This window comes from Podarcis erhardii (assembly GCF_964252035.2).
Source record: "Podarcis erhardii genome assembly, chromosome: Z".
NCBI classification, from domain to species: domain Eukaryota; kingdom Metazoa; phylum Chordata; class Lepidosauria; order Squamata; family Lacertidae; genus Podarcis; species Podarcis erhardii.
Genome location: NC_138504.1, coordinates 50921881 through 50941625, shown reverse-complemented (window position 1 = coordinate 50941625; position 19745 = coordinate 50921881). Strand labels below are relative to the sequence as shown.

Below are 19745 nucleotides of genomic sequence, written 5' to 3'. Positions count from 1 at the left end.
AGAGCAGCGCACGGAAACACCGTTTACCTTCCCGCCGGAGTGGTACCTATTTATCTACTTGCACTTTGATGTGCTTTCAAACTGCTAGCTTGGCAGGAGCAGGGACCGAGCAATGGGAGCTCACCCCGTCATTGCGGGGATTCAAACCACCGACCTTCTGATTGGCAAGTCCTAGGCTCTGTGGTTTAACCCACAGCGCCACCCGCGTCCAGTTTAGTCAGTCAACCAGCTACATATCCACCTAACAGTTTCCTTCTTCAACCCACATTCCACCAGCTTCCTTGCAAGAATATCATGGGGGACTTTGTCAAAATCAAGATACACTTTGCCTAGAGTGTAAGGTCCAACAAATTCCTCCATTGCCTTGCTGACAATTTCATTTCCCAGAAGGTGGAATAAGCAACAAGGGGATCACCCATCTTGGACCTGGTCCTCACCAACAGGCCCATCTATTCCAACATCCATTTCTCACAGTGGATAAGCAGTTACCTCTGAGAGACCAGCAAGCAGGACTCAAGCACAAGAGCCCTCTCCGCTCCTGCTGTTTCCAGCAACAACTTCAAACTATGAAAGCAGAGCACAGCCATCAGGGTTGGTAGCTATCGATAGCCCTCTCCTCTTCCATTAATTTGCCTGATCCGCTTTTACAACCATCCAAGTTAGTGCCTCTTGTGGGAGTGAGTTCCACAGTTTAACAATTTGTTAAAGTGGAAGGGTGCAGCCTGTCCCCTCCAGGCGTTCCCTAAAATGGGCCAATCACCAGCCAGGGAAAAGGGGGTTGGTTTTTGGGTGCAGCAACCTGGACACTGAGGAGGCACTTGGGGTGAGGGTGGGGCACACAATTTGTGGGGCGCACCAAAGGCTCACCTTCTTCCAACTCACCTAAGCCTTGGGGGGTGGGGTGGCCATTTCCTCACTTTCCTCTGATTTTTCTCCTGCCGTAGAGGTTATATCAGGGGTCAGCAAACTTTTTCAGCAGGGGGCTGGTCCACTGTCCCCCAGACCTTATGGGGGGGGACTATATTTTGAAATAAAAAAATAAAAAATGAACGAATGCCTATGACCCACAAATAGCGCTTTAAATAAAAGCCCACATTCAACTCATATAAAAAGACGCTGGTTCCCGTACTGTCCATGGGCTGGATTTAGAAGGTGTTTGGGCCAGATCCTGCCCCCCCCCCCGGGCCATAGTTTGCCTACCCATGGGTTATAATCATTTGTAGGAGGAGCACGGCATTCAGCTCCCTCAGGGCTCGTTTTTCAATTGTGCACAAAGGTATTTCAGGAATAACTCTTGCCTTGCTTGCTCCTTAGCCTTTTCGGCCTTTTGTTTGTGGTGCTGAGGTCCATCTGGTTGTTTTCTATCAGCTGTAACTCACTAAAAAGATGAATACATTTTCTATACAGTGGTACCTCGGGTTAAGAACTTAACTCGTTCCGGAGGTCCCTTCTTAACCTGAAACTGAAGCACCACTTTAGCTAATGGGGCTTTCTGCTGCCATGATTTCTGTTCTCATCCTGAAGCAAAGTTCTTAATCCGAGGTACTATTTCTGGGTTAGTGGAGTCTGTAATCTGAAGCGTCTGTAACCCGAGGTACCACTGTATAAGATTAAGCTGTAGGTGTAAAATTTTAAAATGAAGTGCATTTTTACTTCGTGTGTGTGTGTGTGTGTGTGTGTGTGTGTGACAGAACTACCTAGCAACTCTACGGTCTATCTGTTTCATTTATACATAAAAAAGAATTCCAATGTATCTACTAGTTGAAAACTGATTGCCTTCTTCAAAATATAAAATAAAAGTAAACTATGATTAGGAATGCATAAGATATAACAAAAACTAATCTGAATAAAACTGCGCCTCTCAGAGTTCTCTACGGGGCTCCCCTGAGGTCTGCGCCCTAGACGGCCTGATGAGAGCCCCAGCCCTGTGCGCGTGTTTGTGTGCGTGTGAACGGGGGTTGCGGGGAGGCTGCACCGAGCGCCTTCAGGGGTTCCTTCTCGGCCTCTGACGAGGATCTCTTGGCCCTTTCGGCCTGGTGGGACTCCGACTCCCGTAGGGAAGCGCGGTCAGTGGCCAGGGACGTTGCGAGTTTCTCGCGCAGCTGGCCGGAGAGCGGCGCGCACGCCGAAGAAGAGCGCAGGGGAAGAGCGCAGCCAGACAGGAGCGCTTCAGTCTGTCGGTAGATGCTCCCGGGGATGCGGGAGGCCTGCAGAACCCGAACCAAACACCTGGGTCCGCCTTGCTCAGAGGCTCTCCAAGACAATGAGAGTCTTTCTCATCCCTGCTTGGAGATGCTGAGCGGGATGAACTGGAGGACGTCCTGAGCGCTAGGCGGACGCTCCGCCACTGAACCGCGTTGGTCCTTCTCCTCTGCGCCCCGTAGCGCATCAGCAGCACCCAGAGGAGACCTGGTTGGGGGAAAATACTCTTGTGCGAAAGGGAGAACGGCTGCAGAAAGAGGGGCTGCGCTGGCCACTCTCTTTTATTGCATGGATCTCCCCATCACCGCCTAAAAAAAAGACAAAATACTAGGAACACGTTATTTTAAATTGCTCATCCCCTCGTTTGAAGGTGGTTCGGAATGCTTTTCCAGGCTCGCTATGGGACGTTTGTTTGGCACGTTCCTCCGCCCCTGCCGCGCCGACCCTCCGTCTTCCTGCGCTTCTTTATGTTATGATGATCATGTTTAATGCATTTATTAGAGATGCGCGTGTGCTGCGGCTGCTGCCCGAGAGCATAACGCGCTGGTGGCTTACCATATTATTATTACACCATAATAAAATTAATACATTACAATATTTTATCATAATTACCGTTTATAATATGTTACAAAGTATAAATTATAATATTATATAAAATATATAGTATACAAACATAGTATAACAACAATAATTTTAATGTACCCCCTGAATATATAATAATAATAATAGTAATATATAAATATTTTATGATATTTTTTCGTATTATGATATCTTACAAAGTGTGTTATAAATTATATAACACAATATTGCATAACAACTATAATATTTATATGTCTTCTGCCCTCAATATATTATTACATAATTACCATACATTATAATTTATGTTAATATTGTAATTGATAATGTATTACAAGCATGCTATGAATTGTAATATAGTATATTTAAGTATATAATGTTATGGTATAACAGTAACATTGATATTTCTCCCCGCCTTCCGAATTACCCAAATCTCTAATAATTTGGAGCGTGATTTGCTGAGCGGCTGGAAGAAAATAAAAACGGCACATGAGGTTGGGCGCGGGGAAAACAAATAAAAACCGCCGCCCCCGTTTTATTTCCACCGGCTGTAGAGGCACGAGGTTCTCCGGCTGACGCGTGTTCTCTTTCGACACAGGCAAAGAAAAGATGCTAACGAGTCTTGTTTGTTTTTTTTTCTGAAAAAAATCCGAAACATTTTATCAAGTCCCTCCGAAAGGATGAATTACAGTTTTTGAAGGGGGGGGGGGTTAATTTTCCCTCCTCCCTCCCCCATTCTCAAATTAAGCAGCAGTGACTGACTTGGTGTCTTTTGCTCGGTCCCGGACTCCCCTAAAATCCAGGAATTCTCCTGGCCGAGGCGAACCGGCCCGGCTGAATCTCCGCGGCGCCTCAGTCTGCGCGCTTTGGGCTGCTGGCCAGTTCCCCGGGCTGAACGTGAGGAGCGAAGCGCGCCGCTGGGGAGGCCCGGTCGACGTCACACGCGCGTGCACCCACCCAACCATCCAGGGTGAGGGGAAACAAACCCCGAGGGAGACTCCCCAAGAGGAGAAAGCCGCTGAATACCCCCCATGCCCCCGCCCCATGGAGCACAGAGTTTCGGTCGCTTCAGTCTGGAGTGGGGTGGGGGTGGGGAACCAGGACAGCACCGGGGCCCTAGCTGTGCGGGGGCTGCTCGGGTGGGGGAGAGCTTTGCTAGGGAAGGAGGGATTGGGGTGTGTGTGTCCCGTGGCAACTACTCCCCCGCGTGGGGTGGGTGGGGGGAAACCAGCCCCCAAGGGCCCTTCCGCACGCGCTTTGTCCTTCTCAGTCCTTTCTTCCCTTCTTGTAATAATAATAATAATAGTAGTAGTAGTAGTAGCAGCAGCAGTAATAGTAATAGTAGCAACAGCAACAGCAACAGCAACAACAACAACAACAACAACAACAACAACAACATTTATACCCGCCCATCTGGCTGGGTTTCCCCAGCCACTCTGGGTAGCTTCCAACACAATATTAAAATACAACAGTCTATTAAACATTCAAAGCTTCCCTAAACAGGGCTGCCTTCAGATGTCTTCTAAAAGTCTGGTAGTTGTTTATTTCCTTGACATCTGGTGGGAGGGCGTTCCACAGGGCAGGTGCCACCACTGAGAAGGCCCTCTACCTGGTTCTCTGTATCTTGGCTTCTTGCAGTGAGGGAACCGCCAGAAGGCCCTTGGAGATGGACCCAGGTGTCCGGGCAGAACAATGGGGGTGGAGATGCTCCTCCAGGTATACTGGACCGAGGCCGTTTAGGGCTTTCAAGGTCAGCACCAACACTTTGAATTGTGCTCGGAAAAGTACTGGGAGCCAGTGTAGCCCTTTTGCCTCTGCCGCTGCTCCTGAGTAGCCAGTGCGCCCCGTGTCGGGGTCACAAGTCCATGGAAGCCAGTCTCCAGCTGGGCTGATGAGGACGGGACGTTTCGTCTTCGGGCTGCGCGGGGAGGCGGGGCAAGCGGAGATCTGCTCAAAGGCCGCGGTGGGGGGGGGGGGAAGCCCTGCCCCCACTGGGTGGGTGGGGGTTCTGACTCCCGACGCCCCACCCCGCGGGTATAGTGGAGCCCTAACTCTCCACTCCCCAGCGCCCTCCTTCCTCGGCTGGGCGCTTCTTACTCCCGCCCACCCCCATCCCACCTCCACCCCCCCAAGCCTCAAGAGGCGGCGGAGGAGACTGGGCAAGCACAGCGTCCTCGCCCAGCTATATAGGCGGCTGCCCTCCCTTGCCCATCGGTCGGTCGTCGGTCCCGCTGCCAGTCTTCCCTTAGGTCCCGGTCCCGCCGCCGCCATCACCGCAGGTTAAGGCTCAGACGCTGCCCGGCTCTCCTACTTTCCCAGAGATGATGGATTACTCCTACGACGATGATCTGGACGAGCTTTGCCCAGTCTGCGGAGACAAGGTATCCGGCTATCACTACGGGCTGCTCACCTGCGAGAGTTGCAAGGTAAGGGCCGGCCGTCGAGGGACAGCGACCCGCTCGGGACTGCCTCCCGCAGCGGAGAAAGGGGCTTAGTGGTCGTCTTCTTAGGAAGGAGAGAGGGGAGAGTGTTGAGATCAGGGATCCCCAAATTTGGACCCCCCAAAATGTTTCAGGGCAGCAGGGTGGGCTTGTGGGGGTCGGATGCCCTTCTTAAAAAAAATTGCGGGTTCCCCCTTCCCCAATAAACTTCGCTCCACCCGTCGACTGAGTAATGACCCCCGGGTGAGATTATCATAATAAATGCCGTATTGAAAATGGGATATCGCCCGGGGCGTTTTAACTGCAGCGCCCTAAAACACCCCGGAGCAAACCCGTCGGTGCAGAAAATTATGGTGGCGTATTTTAATACATGACGCTGGACGCGCGTATTCAAAAGAGGTTCGTCTCTCGGCTAGGGACGGGGTTTACAAATATTTGCAGGGCAAAACGGCGAGAACAGAATTGAAAAGAAAATAATTAGGACGCAAACAAAGTTTGAATTATTATCGCTATCATTGCTTCATTGTTATATGAAATAGCGGTAACTGCTTCATTATTATTAAAGTTAATCATTAAAATTAAGCCATGCTACTAATATGAGCAACATAAACGCAAATAATTATATTGATTAAAATAGCTCCAAAATTATTGTTAAACGTATTTTTCTTAAGCAACAAGCCATCCTCATCGAACTCTGGATTACCCAGAGCTTCCGGAGAGTATTTAATTAATCCCAGAACCTTACCATATTCTGTTGAAAATCCCGGTACATATTTCGACCTGTAGAAGCTTCACTCGTCTTAATTTTCCGGGGCCCATCTCTGTAGCGCAGCCCCACAACGCTCGCCCGGTGGAACCGACAGTACGGCCTCAGTTCCTTTGGGGTTTTTGTTTTCGATCATTTGTGATATTTTAGAGGACGAGAATGTTTATCACTTCTCTTCGAACCCCGATTTTACGGAGGGCGAGTTTTAAGGAGTCCGTGATCCGGAGCCAAAAATCGCATGTAACGCCGATTTAATGCCATTCCCGTTCAGGAGCGATAGGTTCCCTAAGTCTGTTCTGGGGAGGGGGTGGGGGCCGGGGGGGAGGCAAATGCTTCCCCTGCGCGGCCTTTTCGTCCCTAAAACTCTTTTCGAAAAATGCGCGGTAGGAATTCTTTGGAAATCTTTTCTGAGAATGAATAAAATGCTTCCGGAATAAACGAAATCGACTGGTTTGCGGGCGACTCGATCAGGAAATGTGTCCGGGAAAATGCATTCCGGTCTGGAGTTCCCAAAAGGTGATTCAAAGGAGGAAATTCGTCTTTGGGGGAACCGCAACTCTTAGCAGTTAATATTATTAAGTGCCTACCGAAAACTGAACCCAGGGGCGCGTTTGGTGGCTGGGGGTCTGGGGACACTTTCCGGTGAGCAGCGTGGGCACCTCAGGGTGTAGATGTGACGGGGCAATTAAGAAATTGTAGATTTTTAGGCGCGGGGAAATATATGGCTGCGCGAAAGACGCGCGAGGACCCTGCGCGCCTCTTTCCCTGGAGCCAAGCGGGGGGAACCGAATGAAGCCCCGGAGCGCTGCTCTCGGCCCCTCTGTGCAAAAGGCCTGGCGGTGCTCAGGACCAGACCCGGCTGGCCCGCTCCGTCCTCCTCTCCAGGAACGGGTTTGCTCCAAACAGGGTCTCCGGACGCCGCCAGAGGACGGTGCTCGGCGGGGCCCCTGCTGGGAAGGGCTGCTTTGTAAGCGGCGGGTGCGAGAAGGGTTAAGGAGAAATTGGGGTGGGGGGTGAGGCGAATATTGAATATTGCCCTCCACCCCGCTGCCGGATGATGACACCCAGCAACGCCATCCCTTTAAATGTCTGTTCTTGGTCATTTTTCTGCTTTGTGGATTTATTTATTTGCCTGACGTTCTTCTGTTTTTCTTCGTTCAGTTCGGTTTAGTTTCTTTCCAGTTCCCCGTCCTCCCTTGCTGTCTCTAAAGGTGTTTTTGCTTGCTTGCTTGCTTGCTTGTTTTGAGACGGTGCTTTTGAGATTCCCACCTTAATGGTAGGATCAAGGAAGGTGGGGGAGGGAGAGGCCCAGAGACGGAAGCCTCAGTTTACCAGGATGTGTCTCGGGGTATGTCTGTCATATTTGTCGTGAGGCTCCCACAAAGGAAGGGCAAGGTCCATGGAGTCTCTTCAAGCTTCTGGAGGTCCCTCTCTCATCATGTGTGTCTGTGGGGGGGGGGTGGGAGAATCGGCAGCTCCAGCTTGAACTATGCGATCGCCCCCACCCTCACCACCAGCGAAAGGGAGATGCGCTTTCCCTGGGGGACTGATAATGCCCTAAGCGCCTTGCGGGGGTGGGTGGGTTGCCACTTAGGTCCTGTGAGAAACTCTAGTCTTAAGAAACATCTGCCACCCTGTCTCAGTCTCTCGCTGGAAAAAGTGTATTCCTTCACTTACACTCCAGAATTATAATTAGGATTATTAAATGTATTGCTCACTCTTCACCAGTAGGTCCCAGGACGGCTTACAGCAATCTCAAATTCAGAATTAACAATTGTGTGGTAAGCCGCCACTGCTCCCCCCCCCCCCCGTGGTTCTTGCAGTTTAACATCCTGGCTGAAGGTTAGATTCCAGGAGGCAGAATATCACAGGGCATGGGGTATCTGCAGACAGGTGCCGGGGCTGAAGCGAGGGGGCCGGGGCGGTGGAGCCAACCGAGGAACCGTGCGCGTTTTGCCTTCTCAGAAGAGGCGCGCTCTTGAGGCTCCCTTTCCCCAGGGTGAGGCCACCTCTTCTAGGGATTCATCCCTGGAGCTGAGCCGCCCACCTTATTCTGAGTCGAAGATCTTTTTATTTAATTGCCTGAGGTTGTGACGTCACCGGCGGCTTGCAGAAGTTCACAAGACAAAATGACTTGCGGAAATGTGCTTTATTTAAAATAATCGCAATATAATGTGATTCTCCTCCTTATGTGGAGGTGGTGATGGAATAATAATAATAATAATAAATTATTTTTACACAGCCCATTTAATTGGGTTGCCCTAGCCACTCTGCGGGTGGCTTCCAGTATATATAAAAACATAATAAAACACAGTAAAATATTACACCTTATAGAGCTTCCCTATACAGGGCTGCCTTCAGATGTTTCCTAAATGTTATATAATTACTCATCTCTTGATGGGAGGGCGTTCCACAGGGCAGGCGCCACCACCGAGAAGGCCCTCTGTCTGGTTCCCTGTAGCTTCGCTTCTCGCAATGAGGGAACCGCCAGAAGGCCCTCGGCGCTGGATCTCAGAGTTCTGGGTTCTTGTCGCCCCTCCTTGATAGGAGTCAGGGTGGTGGCGATGGTGGGGGCCAGAATGGGACAGCTTGATTAGACGCTAATTATTATTGGAGCTGTGGTCCCCAAGGGGTCCCTGGCCTCCCAGTTCTCCTCTGCTCCAGCCAGCATGGCCACCGGACTGGTTAGGGGTGATGGGAGTCGTACCCTTTGCTATCAAGTGCTTGGGTCCGGGATGCCGCGGTTATTGCCCCCGATCAGCCCTGAAACTCTCCCCGGTTGCTCCGCATATCGCCCCTCCTCTCACCGTTGCTCCGTTCCTGCTTTGCTCAAAAGTCTTCCTCTTCCATTTCCGAGCTGCCTCATGTGTGATTTTTATATTATATTATATTATATTATATTATATTATATTATATTATATTATATTATATTATATTATATTATATTATATTATATTATATTATATTATATTATATTATATTATTATTACTTTCACTCCTGGCGCGATGTGTGGTCTTCTGCATGTAGTTCCAAACTGTGATAATTTAGAACAGGTACTTTATAATAAGCAAACATCCAAATATGGAAACTATTATTTTATTTTAAAAGCCACACGCTCGATCCCCAGTAGGGCTGGGAATGTCCCCTGCCAAAACCCCGTGAGCTCTGCTGCCAGTCCATACAGGCAGCGTTGAGTCAGGTGAACCAAAGTTCTGCCTAGGTATGAGGCAGATTTCCATGTTCCTGAACTGCTAAGACCAAAAAAATTAACATGGTATAATCTTCTTCATCAGGTGCATATGGGGACATGACTCTTGGGTTGTGGTATTGTTTAGAGATTGTTGTTTGTTGTTTACGACTACTTTTGTAATGTTTGTAATTGTGTTGATGTTTTTACATGTTGTAAGCTGCCTTGAATATGGTTTTAACTTTGGAAAGGCACCACACAAAACCATTGAAAGACAGAGAGGACGTTAAGTGTGAAATCAGAGGGAAATTAAATGGATTTATGATTATTAATAGTATCACTATCATCTTACAAAGGGCCCCAAAGTATAAAGTAAAGACAAAAACAGTCTATGCCCACAGACTCACCACCAGAGAGACATGGCACAAAAGAAATAAACAACGAGGAAGGCAGAGGAAAGCAAGTGTTGGAGCAGTTGCTTCCTGACTGGCCCACGGATGGGGCCAGGTCGGTCTCCCCTTTGCAGTGTCGCTGTTCCTTGAACAGTCCTTCAGATAACGGATGCAAAAATGGTTTCAGTCGCCCTTCCCAGAGCAGAGTTGATGATCATAATGCTTTGGTACACGTGTCGTGGGATACACTCTCACACGCATTCAGGTCTCCCGATTCCACCCTGCCGCTTTCCCAGTTGCCCCCTTTCCCCCCAAAGAGCGCCAGAGGGAACTGGATTTTGAGACAAGGAGCAGAGCTAGCTATCTAAACCCAGAAGAAGAAGCATTATTTATTAAATTTGTATAGTGCTCTTCATCCAAAGATCCCAGGGCGGTTCACAACAGAAAAAATACAAAATGAGGGCACAAATACATAATAAAACATAAACTAACAAACAAACAACTCCCCTCCCAGAAACACCTTTAAAAGGACACAGAATGTTAATCGGCTGACAAGAAGAAGGGTCTCAGGTGATATAGTCCTCTCCCGCCTGCACCCCAGCTTAATCTGTGTCGGGGTTCACCCTGAGTTCCTCAGAATCATAGGCTGTGCTCTGGAAGACCTGGCATATTCACTAAAGCGAGCGTTCCACTGGGCATACTCAGAGCGCATGTTTGAATCCTCCTCCCAAGTGACAGCTGCTTTGGGCAGGGCGGGGCTTGCAAGGCGAATGGTGTGGGACCCACATGTGAACCCCCCCCCCCGTTCGTGGGGAATTCTTCGCGCTTCCAGACTCCTTGAACTTCTCACACTCCCCCCCCCCCCGCACATCTTGTCCTCAGGGCTTCTTCAAGAGAACCGTGCAGAACAGCAAGCACTACACGTGTACGGAGAACCAGAACTGCAAGATCGACAAGACGCAGCGCAAGAGGTGTCCCTATTGCCGCTTCCAGAAGTGCCTCGTGGTGGGCATGAAACTCGAAGGTGACTCCCGTGGGCAGAGTCGTGGGCGGGCGGGCGGGCGGGCGGGGGGCGAGTCTTTGCAACACGGAAGGTAGGTGCTGACGCGAAAGCGCCTTCTGCCGAGGGGGCGGGGAGGGATCCTGACACCCAGCCTATGTCCTGGATGCTGCCGCCTCTGAGCTAACCGCGGCCAGGAGGGCTTCTGCTCCGGCCCAAACAGGACGTGGGGACGTGGGACTTGACGTGGGCGGGAGTGAGTGGAACTTGGAAGGACTGCCGACTTGACCCCTACCAGCCAATTTTCTTCCTCGTCCCCCTCTTAACCCCCGTTGCTTTTCTGCCTCTGAGGGGGCGAGGGAAAAAACAATATATAAGTATACATGCATTTCGTGCCTAGGTCGTGAGAATGCAACACCTTCCCTGGCCAGGAGGCGCGTTTTTGAAAAGAGCGCGCCTCCACGCACAGCGTCCACCCAAAGAACAGTGCCAGGCGGCTTAAAAGAGTCTTTTTGAGATGTTCTAGATCTGCTTCCTTTAAATCTTTAGCCTCTTTCCCCTCTACCCACCCCCTCCCCTAGTATTCCACCCCCCCTTCTCCCTCTGCTGGGTTTCCATGTGTCCCGTGTGGCTCTTTATAAGAGGGGCAGGGACCTTACCCTGCAAGGACTCTTGGAAGTGAGACCCTGTAAAATGCAAAGGAGCCGAGTGTTTTTTCTGCCTGTGCTGTGAAGCTTAGTTGCAAGCCACAATATCCTTATTACTATTAATTCAGTGTTCCATTTGAGTGGAGGCCCCCTAAGGCCGTTATCACTGGGGAAGTCGGGTAATGATGACGGTATTCTTGTGACAGATGGGTAGCCGTGTTGGTCTGCCATAGTCAAAACAAAATTAAAAAATTCCTTCCAGTAGCACCTTAAAGACCAACCAAGTTAGTTCTAGGTATGAGCTTTCGTGTGCATGCACACTTCTTCAGATACACTGAAATAGAAGATCTGAAACAGAAGTATTCTTGTGGTTCCTCAGTAACCTGGAAGGCTTTAAAAGAGGGCGGGACGAATTCATGCAGGTTTATAAGGCTATCCATGGCAGCAGTGCTTTCAGACGTGCTCAGATCCTGCTCGCGTGTTTCCCATGGGGGTATCTGGGTGGCCACTGTGAGAACAGGATCCCCCCCCCCCGGACTCCTCTTATGTTCTTGAGGCAAAATGCCTGCGCAGCCTCTTCTGAAGCTCTTATGTCCAAAGAGCCTTTCGCGGCCCCCACCCACCCGCGTCATAATGCTGACTCTTTGAGAAAGGGCTAGCACTAGGGTGATAATTAAATCTGGCGGGAGTCCCCCCCCCTCCCCCACGTCTCATTCCTGATGCTCGGCGCGCTTTGCTGGAGAAGTCCTGATAACCCCCCCCCCCCCGCATTTATTTTTATATTGCTTTTAAAGCCCGACTTTCCAGCTCTGTTTCCACTGAGTGATCTGAAGATTGGTATATTTCCCATTTAGAGTCTAGCGATTAAAAGGCCGCAGTACCGATTCAATGCACACTATTTGCTGGTACTCCCAGTTTAAAACCCGACTTCCCAGCTCGGTTTCCGCTGCGGGTTGCTGTCACGTTCGGGGACTTTCCTGCCTTAGAGAGCGGAGCGGAGGGCTGCCTGGAGAGCAGGCTTTGAACGACATAAAGTGAAAGCAAATTCCTCCATGGGGTGGAAAGGAGGGGGCGAGGCTGGGCGCGGGTCCCGGGGGAGGCTGCTCCACAGCATAGCAGTCTAGGTCTGGAAGGACACGTGTCTCCGGGAACCAATTGGGGTTTCAAATAATAAAAATAGGATAAAAATAAACACAGAGAGAGGTCACGTGAGAGCCATCTTCAAATACCTAAAGGGCTGTCGCATGGAAAATGGACCATGCTTGTTTTCTCCTGCTCCGGAGGGTAGGATCCGAACCCATGGTTTCAAGCAACAAGGCAGGAGATTCACTCAGGCTCAGCACCAGGAAGAAATTTCTGACAGCCAAAGCTGTTCGACGGTGGAAGGGTCTCCCGCGGGAGGTGGTGGTCTCTGCTTCCATGGAGGCTGGAGAGCCACCTGCCAGGGGTTCCGTAGTTGTGATTCCAGGGGTTGGACTAGATGACCCCTGGGGAACCCTTTCAAGAAAGCCCAAGTAAAGGCTACCAATTTTATCAGATCATGAAGGCTAGTTCCATAGTTGCCAGGCTTGCGATGAGGGTTGTCTTGAACAGAATGGTTCTGTTGCCTATGTCATAAAGGAATGCCAAATCATATAAAGTGTCCAGAGGTTCTACGGGTTGTCAAAATCTCAAATATGTGCGTTTCTCTCCATTAAAGCTGTATCCCAGAGTGTACGGTACAAAGCGTCCAGTGTAAGATTTTGGGCTGTTTCCCACTGAGTTGCAATTATTATTATTATTAATTAATAAATTAATTACATTTCTAGACTGCCCTTCGTCCGAGGATCACAGGGCACTTTACAATATAAAATCACAAAAAAACACATTCCTTAGTAACAATTAAAAAACAATGTCCCCCCCCCCCCAGTTTAAAAGGCCACAGATGATGATTATACCTCACCCACCTGGTGTGGTTTCCCCAGCCACTTTGGGTGACTTACAGCATATCTAAAAACTGGCTGAAGAGGAATGTTTTTGCCTGGCACTTAAAGATATGTAGAGATGGCACCAGGCTAGCCCCCCATGGGGAGAGTATCCCACAAGTGGGGAGCCACCACAGAAAAGGCCGCTTCTCATCTTGCCGCCCTCTGGATCTCTCGTGGCGGGGCCACATGAAAAAGGGCCTCAGAGCTTCTGGGCAGAAGCGGCCCTTGAGGAGTGGTGCTCCTGAGCCATTTAAGGCTTTATAGGTCAAAACCAGCACTGAACTGGGCCTGAGGCCCAAGTGGCAGCCAGTTGAGCCACAGTTGGCATTATATGCTCAAACTGTCTTATTCATGCTGCCAAGGTCATATATAAGACCAATTCTTTTGACAATACATTTACATTTGTATCATCAAAAATATTCAGTAACACTAATTTTCTTTAGCAATATTTTCTTTCTAAGTTTCTTTAGCAATATTTATCATTCATGTCAAGAATAAATTCCAAAAATTTTGCACCAAATTACAGTAAATGGTAATGTGTACGAAGTTTATTGCAGTCCCTCCAACTAGTAGGTCATAAAGAAGGAAACATTTTTGACATTTGCAAAAGAGTGCAATACCATCTGTGCAATAATTTCAAGGAGTTTTCCCAAAGAAATCTGGAAGCAGATTTTTAAGGGCTGTGATCCCCAAATTTTATTCCCATCCTTGGGAATAATATGTGTGCAAATATCTAGTTCCCATATCTTTTTGAGGGGGTTCCATTGATAACCTACATTAAGCAATATAGAGTATAATTAAAATCTAATCCTTTCCCTCCTCTACCCATTGTAATTTTCAAATTTTGTTAAGGCGTGATTGGTTTTTTTACACATTCCTCACCATCTCCAGTTGCACATACAGACTCAGGCATGTGTGATAAGCTGGTGGAGATAGGGTTTTCGTGCACGTGTGCGGGAGATACTTTGTACATGCTCAGAAGCACCCTCTACACATATCCCAAGGCATGTGGATGAAAGCAGGCAGTGCCAAGAAGGGGTGTCTGTGTGTTTGTGTGGGCACTGGGGGTATAACGGTTTCCTGTATTATAAAGGGATGCACTTTTGCTTAAAAACACTGAAAAAGGAACTAATTATTCTCAGTTATGGAAAAAGCTTGCCCTGAAATGAAAAGTTGGAAACATTGTATATGTAAAGTTACTACTCGTATTAGCACTTTTTAAAACTTCATGGAACTGTTTATAACTTTTACAGCTGCCTGGAACTTCCTAAAACTGCTGAGAATGTTCAAGAAGAATCCAGATATTGCTCTATATGGAAAGAATTCTGGGCAAACAACTAAACTAATTTTTAATATTTCTTTCTGTGGCAATATACAATTGTGGCTGGAGAAACCCAACTGGATGGGCAGCGTATAATCATAATCATTCCAATGTCGCACAAGATCCTCAATTTATTCTCAGCAATAAGAAGTGATGGACCATGTATAAAATATTGTACATGTATTAGAAAATTTGCAAGCTCCATTTTTCCTGTATACATGCTATGCATAATACATTATACAGTTACATATACCATAATCTATGTATTGCTTTCGGGGTGACCTTTTTTCAAAAGGTTTGGAAACGACAGTTCATTCCTTTGTTTTTAGGCAAAAGTTCATCTAACTAAGCTACAGGAACATGAGGTTGTAAAAAAGTTATAACCCTAGCGGACACTTCCCTTTCCAAAGATCCCAGGGGAAAGGAATAAAAATAATACTGTATTCAGATTTGTTTTTTGTTTAAATCCCAGCAGTCCGGACATTTATTCCGGCGGGTGCTCAGCTTTTTTTTACCGCTGCACGGAAATAGCCTCCTATCCTGAACAGTACCGAGTGTCCCGGCCACGCAGTGGACTGGGATGCGGGCCTGACTGGAGTCCCTTGGGCACACCCATTGCGCAGAACGTGGCTGGCCGGAACGCCCTCTGACAGCAGACGCCATGGGGGGGGGGGAGAGATCTGCTCGGTGGTGAAGTGCCCCCACTTTGCATGCCAAAGGCTCCAGGTTCAATCCCTGGCACCCCCCCTTAAAAGGACCCTTGGCCGGAGAGCTGGTGCCAGCACAGCAGACAATACCGGTGGGTTAGATGGACACCAGTGTCCGCCAGATTCTTCTGTTCTGTGCCTTGGCGGAGCAGGTGTGATGAGACCTTGGGCCTCACCCCGGAGGTTTCTGAGCTACAGTTCCCGTCAGCCCCAGCTGATGGGAGTTGTAGTCGAAAATATTTGTTTGCATTTGTATCCCACCTCGTTCTCCGAGGAGCTTAAGGTGGCAGAGGTACAGGGTTCTCCCCTATTTAATCCCATCTAGCAATACCACTGCAGTGCCCTTGAGTGCACGCAGAGTGCCCATACCTTTTGATGCCTTGCGACTGGCCTTAGCCTTGCCCGGTCAGGTGGGCTTCGCGTGGCTTTATCCACCAGGGGTCGCCGCGAGGGGCGGAGAAGGGCTATAGTTCAGAAGGTCCCAGGCTTAGTCCCCAGGGACATCTCCAGCAAGCAGAAGACTATGAGGAGGCGCTGCCAGTCAGTGGAGACAATTCCGAGCTCTATAGACCAGGAGTCTCTGACTTGGCAAAAGGCAACCGCCCCACGTTCTTATGTTCTTCTGCGTGGAGCAAATGGACGCACGAAGAAGGGAACGAAAGAGAATGCTATCCATTCATTCATTAATTGCATTTAATGACCTCTTTTCCTCGGAAGAGCTCAATGTGGCATCCACGTGGCGTCCAGAGTGGCGCAATCTAATCCCAACGGCAACCCTGTGAGGTAGGCTAGAGTGACAAGCAGTGACTGACCCAGGGAGCAAATTTGTATGAAATATTGTGGGAGAGCTAAGCCCCTTTCCGCATAATCGATCACAAGACAGGGCGCACACATCACTTGAGTAGCAATGCCCATCAACCGGGGTGGGGACTGTCCCCCTCCAATATTTTGTTAGGGGGTGGGGAAAGGGACCTCGACCCCTAGGAGATGGCTTCTATGGGCTGGCCTCTAATGCCACACCCAGGGAGCTTCGAGGCCGAGTGGGAGAATTTGAACCCAGGTCTCTCCCAGGTCCGAGTAAACTAATCACTATGCCACCCCGGATCTCTTAAAAAGAGATCCTTCAACAACGGAGGCCAAAAGGCAACATGAAAGTGTACTGATTCGGGAGGACTAGAGGAAAGGGAGGGGGCGCTGACACCAGCCGCTCTTAAAGGGCTCAAAAACCGCCCCCAGATAGGAGAAGAGGAAGGATGTGCCCGAGAGCAGGAGTGGCACGAGGAATCAGGACATCATTGGCATGGCGCGTAATTGCGCAGGGGTGCGCGCAGACATCTTTGCTAGCGGCACCGTGGACTTCCCAACGTGGCTGAGATGGGGAGCCCACGGCCATGTTGGCTGCTAGTCCGGCGAGCGACGGGCCACTGGGGGTCGACCACACCTGAACTCCCCATTCTCATTTCCCGTCGACCGGCTTGCAGGAATTGGTGGGACTTTGCTGGGAGGTCCCTTCCCCAGCTTTCTGTTGCGCCAGCAGCCTGCTTCCAAGATGCATCTGGAGGATGGGCAGCGCCAGAAAAGCATCTCTGACCACCAAGGTCTTTGGTTGGACCTCCCAATGTCAGCTGCTGGCTGGGCCGCTGGCTTCTAGCTCATGCGCAGACCGCTGGGGCGCACAGATGGGGCGGGTCGTTCCCCCTCCAAAGTAGGAACAAGGACCTCCGGAAGGCTAACACCTGAGCACGTCGCTCCTCCTTTTCAAGTCGGTTTCAACTTTTAATAGTAGCTCGGGCTTACTAGCCCCGCATGGCCCTTTACCCCAGGAGCAGCTTTGGCAGAGGCGTTTCCGTGGCCAGCGGCCGCCGCCTTCCTTCCTTCCTCGCTCTGGAGGAAGGTGGGAGGCGAAGACGCATCCTCTGCCAACGGACCCCGCGGGATGGCCGGGCCTCCTCTTCTCCCGGGCTCGTGGGAGTCGCTCTTGGCGGCTGGGAGCCTCTCCTGGCTTCTCCCTCCCGCTTCCCCTCTTCTCAGGGACTAGGGCGGGAGGTAAGGCTATGGGGCGAGTTTCTTCTTTTGGAAGCGGGGGAGGAGAGCGCTCTCTTCCAGGGCGCGCTTCCAAGGCAGCTGCTGCGCTTTTGGGATCAGTGTCGGCATCGGGGATGGAGGCCGGGGGAGGCCAGCAGAGAAGCACCTGCGCGGGTTTCACAACCGTGACACATTCTTGCGCTCTGCTCGAGGGTCGTGGCGCGGGCAGTGGCGCGAAATAACAGCCGCTAGCTTGGGAAAGGGGCCTTTACGCCTCTAGGACCACGCGCTCCGTCCCCCTCGCCAGGACTATCCTGCAGTCATCCTCTTCCCCCTGAAGCCCCGAGGGTCTAGCATCCACACAGTGTTCAGACGTGCATTAAAAGTCTAGCCAGCACGCCCTGCTTAAATTCAAACGTGTTTCAAAGTTACAGTGTGCACGCGACCTGCAGTGTCGCCAAAGCGGGGCGGAGCAGGGGCCAGATTCGTGGCGTTCCCCCACCCCGCGTGCAGTCGTTTGAACGCAGCCTGGGCCTTCCTGGTCGGATTTTGTCTGACGCCTTTTCCCCGCTTTCTCTCCCTTTTCCCCTTCTTCTTCTCCTCCCTCCCTCCCTCCTCCCTCCAGCCGTGCGCGCCGACCGCATGCGGGGTGGCCGGAACAAGTTCGGGCCCATGTACAAGCGGGACCGAGCCATGAAACAGCAGAAGAAGGCGCTGATCCGCGCCAACAGCTTCAAACTGGAGACCGCCCAGCCGCCCATCGTGTCCCCGGTGCAGGCGGCGGCGGCGGCGGAGTACGGCGGGCTGTCGGCCTCGCTGCACGGCCTGAGCCACCACCACCACCAGTCTGGGGTGGCAAAGGCGCTGCCCCCGCCCGGCAGTGGCAGCAGCAGCAGCAGTAGCTCCAGCAGCTCCGGCAGCGGTGGCGGTGGCAGCGGGATAAGCAGCTCCACCGCCATGGCGCCCGTCGACTATGAGCGCAGCTCCTACGGGACGCCCGCGCTGGCCATGCCGGTGCCCTCGGGTCACGGGCCGCTCTCGGGTTACCACTACCAGTCCTTCGCCAACCGGGCCATCAAGTCCGAGTTCCCGGACCCATACGCGACGCATCCAAACGAGGCAGCCCCGCCGTACCCCTACCCGGAGGTCTACCCCAATGGCGGCTCCGCAGCCACTGGGGGCGACTTGCCCGACGTGATCCTGAAGTTGCTGCAGCAGGAGCCCGACGAGGCGCAACTCAAGGCCCGCATCCTGGCCTGCCTGCAGGAGGAGCAGAGCAAGGCCCGCCACGAGAAGCTCAGCGCCTTTGGCATCATGTGTAAGATGGCGGATCAGACCCTCTTCGCCATCGTGGAGTGGGCGCGCAGCTGTATCTTCTTCAAGGAGCTGGAGGTGAGTGGGAGGCGGGCGGGGTCGTTGCTTTTCGCTGGGGGGGTGGGGGACGAACCCCGAGAGGAAATGGCTTCCCACGACCTTCATCTCCCCGACTTGGGCATGTTTCCTGTGGTTGCTTTGCTTGGTCCCGGGGTGGTGGGTGGTGAGGAGGAAGGTTGAACTGTGGCTGGGGCGAGGCCTGCTTTGAGCACGTGCAGAGCGCCGGCAGCGAACGCAGGGCAAGTCTTCTGCCAGGTAAGGACACCCTCAGCTTCACCTGCGCTCAGTAATTTACCTTGGGAACCCTCTTTGAGGTGCCCATCTGGCCCAGGGGCTGCCACGCGAAAGGGCAGCTGGTGCCCAGTTCTCTCTGCGGAGGTCGAGGCCGCCCCTTGCCTTCCTCCCCATGTGAGCCAGCGGTGATGGGAACCTGGGAAGCCTTGGCAAAGGGCAGTTGATTGTTCGCTGCGCTCAGCAGCCACCCTTTCAGGGACTTCAGCTCAGAGTTGCTCAGGGACAACCTGCCCTGCCCTGCCCACTATGCCCCTTGGTTACTGGTGTCCATCTGGGCTGATGGGGCAGCTGCCAGGGCCACCCCCTGGACAGGTTGTAAATGGGGAGGCTGCTGAGAGCGAACAGAGGCTGGTGGGCCCACAGGTGCCTTATTGGCCTGAGGTGTCTTAACAGTAAGCCCCATGGAGTGCAGCGGGGCTTACACGCAGGTAAGTGTGTGTATGATTTCAGGCATGGCTGCCTCCCTCAATGCTTGGAAAGGGGTGTGCGTGTGGATATTGAGGCATGGCCTCCCATTAGTCCACTTTGCCTGTGCAGAAGGGATCTGCTTCATCCCATATTTTGGGGTCCCAGGCAGAACAGCAGACCCACATGGACCGTCTCCCTTCTGAACCTTACGGAAGGGCAGGTGTGCGCGTGAGAGTGGAGAGGGGCCACTTCTGTGCTCAGCCCTCAGCTGAGAGTGGATCCGGGACCTCACTTGGGCCCGGGGAATCCGAGTTCGAATCCCTTTCTGAAAGGTAAAGGGACCCCTGACCGTTAGGTCCAGTGGCAGACAACTCTGGGGTTGCACTCTCCATCTCTATAGGCAGAGGGAGCCGGCATTTGTCCACAGACAACTTCCG

At 51.4% G+C, this 19745-nt stretch overlaps 1 protein-coding gene across 1 annotated transcript in view; it reads left to right on the top strand.

Moving 5' to 3' along the window:
* The first annotated feature begins 4955 nt into the window (after positions 1-4955).
* The window catches only part of LOC309333337 (steroidogenic factor 1-like), a 44485-nt gene continuing 29695 nt past the window's right edge, over positions 4956-19745 (top strand). The window contains exons 1-3 of the mRNA XM_081846709.1: positions 4956-5204; positions 10448-10589; positions 17858-18624. Of these exons, the coding sequence (XP_081702835.1) occupies positions 5100-5204; positions 10448-10589; positions 17858-18624 (1014 nt within the window). The 5' untranslated portion in view covers positions 4956-5099. The remainder of the gene's footprint in view (positions 5205-10447; positions 10590-17857; positions 18625-19745) is intronic.